Source organism: Schistocerca serialis, chromosome 3 (assembly GCF_023864345.2).
Source record: "Schistocerca serialis cubense isolate TAMUIC-IGC-003099 chromosome 3, iqSchSeri2.2, whole genome shotgun sequence".
Taxonomy (NCBI): Eukaryota; Metazoa; Arthropoda; class Insecta; order Orthoptera; family Acrididae; genus Schistocerca; species Schistocerca serialis.
The window spans coordinates 162,231,051-162,236,705 of record NC_064640.1 but is presented as its reverse complement, the minus strand read 5'-3'; the positions used below and the strand labels follow the sequence as shown (position 1 = coordinate 162,236,705).

The window sequence follows — 5,655 nt, the reverse complement described above, 5'->3', positions numbered from 1 at the left end:
TCTGAAAGAAGCTGCCTAAATATTTAGATCTTGATAAGATTTCAAAGTGGTGGAAAGATTGGCAACATGGTTGAAATGTTCAGAAATGTAAAACTGTGCACTCCATAAAATGAAAAACATAGAAGCCTATGATTATAATATCAGTGAGTCACAGTTTGAATCGGCCAATACATACAAATACCTTGGTGTAACACTTTGTAGGGATATGAAATGGAATGGAATGATCATATAGGCTGAGTTCTGGGTAATGCAGGTGGTAGAACTTGGTTTATTGGTAGAATATTGGGAAAGTGCAATCAGTCTACAAAGGAGACTGCTTACAAATCATTCGTGCAACACATTCTAGAATATTGCTTAAGTATGTGGGACCAGTACCAGATAGGACAAACAGTGGATATATAACATATACAAATAAGGGCAGCACAAATGGTCACAGATTTGTTTAATCTGTGGAAGAGAGTCACAGTGATACTGAAGGAACCGAACTAAAAGACTCTTGAAGATACACACAAACTATTCCGAGAAAGTCCATTAACAAAGTTTCAAGAACCAGCTTTAAATAATTACTCGAGGAATATACTACAAGCCAGTGCGAATCGCTCACGTAGGGATCACGAGGATAACATCAGAATAATTACTGCATGCAAAGAGGCATTTGAACAATCATTCTTCCCACACGCCATATGTAAACATAAAAGGAAGAAACCCTAATAACTGGTACAATGGGACATACCCTCTGCCACAAACCTCATGGTGGTTTGCAGAGTATAGATGTGGATGTAGTAATGTGCTGCTTCACACAGTCACTTTTGATTAAATATTTAGGCACAGCATTGCAGAACGATATGGAAAGGACATGTAAGGATTGTAGTAGGGAAGGTGAATGGTGATTTTGGTTTATGGGAGAGTGTTAGGAAAGTGTGGTTCATCTGTAAAGAGACCACATACAGGACACTAGTGTTACCAATTCTTGAGTACTGCTAGTGTGTCTGGGATCAGTACTAGGTTGGATTAAGGGAAGACATTGAAGCAATTCTGCTAAATTTGTTACCAGTAGATTCGAACAAGATGCAAGTATTATTGAGATGCTTCGGGAAGACAAATGGGAGTTCCTGGAGGGAAGACAACATTCTTTTCAAGGAACAACACTATTGAGAAAATTTAGAGAAATGGCATTTGAATCTGACTGCCGTCACCAATGTGCATTTCATGTAAGGACCACGAAGGCAAGATAAGAAAAATTAAGTCTAGTACAGAGGCATGTAGACAGTCCCTTTTCCCTTGTTCTGTCTGCTATTGGGACAGGAAAGAAAATGACTAGCAGTGGTACAAGATACCCTCAGCAATGCACTGTACAGTTGAGTGTGGAGTACGTATGTAGGTAATTTCCACAATGGCTTTCTTCTTTTTTTATGAAAGTATAATGTAACTGTACAGATAAAAAAATCCACTCACCAAGTGTGGCAGGAGAACACACACATAAAGGTACTGAAATTTGCAAGCTTTTGGAGTCAGCAACTACTCCATCTGGCAGAAGGTTTGAAGGGGAAGGAAGAGGGGTAAGGGAAAAAAAAAAAGGACTGTTGAGGTTTACAAAATGGGTGGACTTCAGAAAAGTTGCCCAGACCATGGGTCAGGGGAGACTTACCGGACAGGATGAGACAAGTACTGCTGCTGCCGCCAAAGCTTGGCAAGTAGATTTTTCATCCATCCAATTACACTATTTGCATGCATTGATTAGGCTTGTTTTATAATGGATTGTCAGGATAATTTCTTTGACAAAGCTACTTTCATTTACTGAGAAAATTTCACTATGTAATAAATTGAATGACATTGGCACCTCTTTCCAATATAACTCATCCCATATCACAGGTTTCAACTTAAAAAAAAAGGCTATTCTGTTCCCATTAACAAACCTCACTGCATTGTATGAACCTGCCTCAGCAGGGCTATAAGGTGCTATATTGTTTATTTCCAATAACTGTAAAATCATGATCAGATATCCCATTAACTATTGAGTATATATTCATTGTTTAAGCCTGAGCACTGTGTATAAATATAGTATGCAATCAATCAGGGTCCGGCTGCACAACTTGGAAACTTAACTACTGAAGTCTAACTGACTAGTTCGTTTTTCCTGTCAGTATCTTCTAAGAAATCTACATTGAAATCTCCACAAACTACTAAACGTTTCTTTTTGTCTGACATGTGGCTCAATAATGCATCTATATTTCTCATAACCAGCTGAAAGTTATCTAAAGCAGTGCAATTTATTTAATTATTGCTTCACATTTGTAACTATTTTTCTTCCTTCTCAATAAAAATTTAATATTATTGGTCATACATAATCATTAGCTAAATAATGTAATTACAAAAGCAACAACTTTCAAAAAGAAACTGTTCTCAGGAAATTATGACAATGGAAACTCCAGGATGTCGGGAAAAGGATTTTGCTCACTCACCTGATGGCAAATGATTTGCAGCAAAGAAGTACACCGACAAAAAACTACCCCGCTTTCTACGATAAGTGAGTCACAACAAGTGGAAGCCACGTTGCCAACTTTTAAGCACAAAATACTGGCAGTATTGACCTACATGACTAAAACCAAGTTGTTTATAGGTGTACAGCAATGGTGATACTGCCATAAGGACGTATACAAAACATTACAATTGTTCGTGGTAGATGTGCAAAGCAATAACATGTCATGGATCTCCTTTCACTGTATACACTACTGCTTATTGTTTCATTTATAACTTTAGAACATGTACACAATTTCAGAAAGTGTGAGTGGGGCTATACTGACCTGATTACTACTGCAGTTTGCCGTAGGTTCTTTGCAGGTACCCCACCCCCCACCAACATAAGATAAAATGCAGTGGCGTTCAAAGTTGCAGAGTAGTCATATTGCATCTGTGCTACAGTGTGGTCATGTGGACTGAAACTCACATAAGCCTAATAGTCTTTACTGATAATGTACTTTTAAGTGGTAGCTCATTGCACACTTCATATTTTTGACAATATCAGCACTTCCACCACCATAAGAGTAGTAGTATCAAAGAGCCCAAAGTAACAAAACATCTTTAAGAAAGTTCACAATGCTGTAAATTAGGAATTCTAAACTTTGGCTATGCTGTGTACGTATATATGCATTTTCCAAGCTTATGAAGTTTTATCTGCAAGTCTCTGCATGTAGTACTAGTTTGAAAATTATTAACACTGTTCAAAATACATTACTGGTTTCATAATATGTACACTAAGCAAATTAATTCCAAACTTATCAGAACAAACTGCTTTAAAAATAAAGCTTTCCTGCAACTACTTAACAAAAATCATGACAGATTACAAGAACATCCTGGAGCATAAGTATATAAAAGGTTAAATTTTGAAGATTTAAAACTGAAGTGGAAAGCTCTAGTAATACTGGACCTTTCTTCTAAAATATAGTGTGGCTGCTGGTCTAGTTTATTTCAAACATAATCCAGTCCTTTCCACAATAGTCATGCAATCATATTAGTTCCTAGACTGTGTCTAATATTTTACTTCTGCCCTGGGACAAATAAAAATTTCCATGGACAGAATATTTCTACTCGCAACACAGTTTCAATATTTTCTGCATGAGCTTCATACAAAAAGTTAAATTCAGAAACAACTGCAATAGTTGAGATCCAACATCACCTAGGCTGAAGCAGATTAGTCACAAATTTCATCCATCTCTCAGTAGTCAATACTAAAGGATAAGAGATTTCGATAAAATAAATTAGTAAAGCCATGTAATATGACAGAACCCAGGGAGGAGTGTTTTTGAGGGTAGGGGGTGGGAGGGGGAGACAATCATCTAGAGTTACCCGATTATGAAACCAGTAGAAATGTATTAATCTACATTTTTCTAGACTATGACTTCTGCTCTTGAACTCAGATCAAAAAAAACTAAATGAACAACTAGAACTTGAAAAACTGAACTACCGTTCCCGCAGTCATGTTGAAACAGAAGGAATATTTGTACGAGATGTTTGCCAGCACACATCAGCTTCATAACATGAATCATTTTAATCATCAGTGAAACAGAACATACAATAAACAGCTAGGTCATAAATTAATAAATAAATAGTTACATATATACAACATTACTATTTAACTAAGATAATCTATTCCTTCTTCAATTCAGGTGGAGCCCAGTTCATGTAAAACAGTCCAGAGTTCTTTGCCTGAAAAATAAAAAGGGAAGACTCAGAACGAAATAATGGTAATGAAAATTAATACTACTTTCAAAATAAAAATTATTCAGCACTATACTGTTAAAAACTAGCTACCAGAAAGCAGTACTGCAATTGCTAAATATGTGCAAATATCTGCATTTACAAATAATGCAGACTGTAGTAACAGAGTAAAACTCAATTTCATGTTGTCTAGAAGGAAGATGGGAGTTGAGGGAGCACACTGCACATATTTTTTCCGCCAAGTACACCATTTCACTTACTGTAGAAATGGTAGATTAAAATTTACAGGTACGACTGAAAATATTTTACTGTGGATGAAAATCAACGAAAGAATAATTCAGTCTTTACAAAAATACTGAACTCATTTAATCTTAAAACACGGCTACTATTAACCGCATCAAAAAAAGTTTCTTTTTCTCCCATAAAAAAAAAAATTACTTACCACAAGCAATGAAAATGCGGCAAATGCTATGCCTCCGAATAAGTGCGTATTATATCTGCGTTGTTTCTCTTCGTAGTTCGCCTGCCAAGAGCCTTGCGGCACCGGTAAATCGTCCATAGATTGTGGCTTAAAGTCTGCTGGTGGATGGTAAGCCCTCGACACTCCTGGCAAAAAACATTGAATTAGCAAACCGCAAATCATTCGTACAGATCATTACTACTCCAGCTTCCTAAATTAGAACTATCGTAATAAGACACTAAATCCGAAAATAAACACATAAATGACAAAACAAAATTACCTAAACGCAAGGAGCCAGATCTTACTGCAACTTGTCCCAACTTATGCAACATTGTTTAACGATTTTACGTTCACTTCGGTAATTCTCAACACCTTTTACGGTACACTTCACCTACTTCTTCCCCACTTCGATTTCGCGACCAAAGACGACAGAAATACCTATGCAGAGACCAAGGAGGTTAGCCCCAGGGTAACGACAGTGCTGCCACACGTATAACAAGCTGTATTTTCTAATACATGGATAACGTGCACGAGTGTACCGCGCCAACACCTTTGTCGATCCATGCTCAAGTCAGCTTGGATGGCCGTCTGGTATGTCAGAAATATTGCTTCCCCTAGCACCGCACAAGCACTATAACAGCAGACGATAGGAGGAGTTAAAACAGGCAAGAAACTTTAATATTGCTAGAAATATTAAATAAATTCTTGGTAAACAGCACAAACTGTCAAGGTTCTGCTACTTCCCCACCAGAAGATGCACCTTGAGAAAGTACTTTCCACAACATACCTCACCTAAATAATTAATTTTTTAAACGGAAATATGCTACCTGTAAACAGAATACAAAACGGTCACAAAACTGCATCTCAGATATGATCCTGAAATAAACAATTGTCATTTTGGTGGCCTCTGTCACCTTTGTGAGGAGATTAAGATGCGTAACTACTGACCAATATCTGCTAGCTTTATATGATGTCTT

At 37.0% G+C, this 5,655-nt stretch overlaps 1 protein-coding gene across 1 annotated transcript; it reads right to left on the bottom strand.

Annotated features, from left to right (window-relative positions):
• Positions 1 to 4,029: 4,029 nt before the first annotated feature.
• Positions 4,030 to 5,119, bottom strand: LOC126471555 (uncharacterized). The gene is made up of 3 exons (XM_050099782.1): positions 4,959 to 5,119; positions 4,661 to 4,824; positions 4,030 to 4,206 (listed from the first exon to the last, which is right to left on the bottom strand). The coding sequence occupies exons 1-3, from the start codon at positions 5,008 to 5,010 to the stop codon at positions 4,147 to 4,149; spliced, it is 276 nt and encodes a 91-aa protein (XP_049955739.1). The 5' UTR covers positions 5,011 to 5,119; the 3' UTR covers positions 4,030 to 4,146.
• Positions 5,120 to 5,655: the final 536 nt, after the last annotated feature.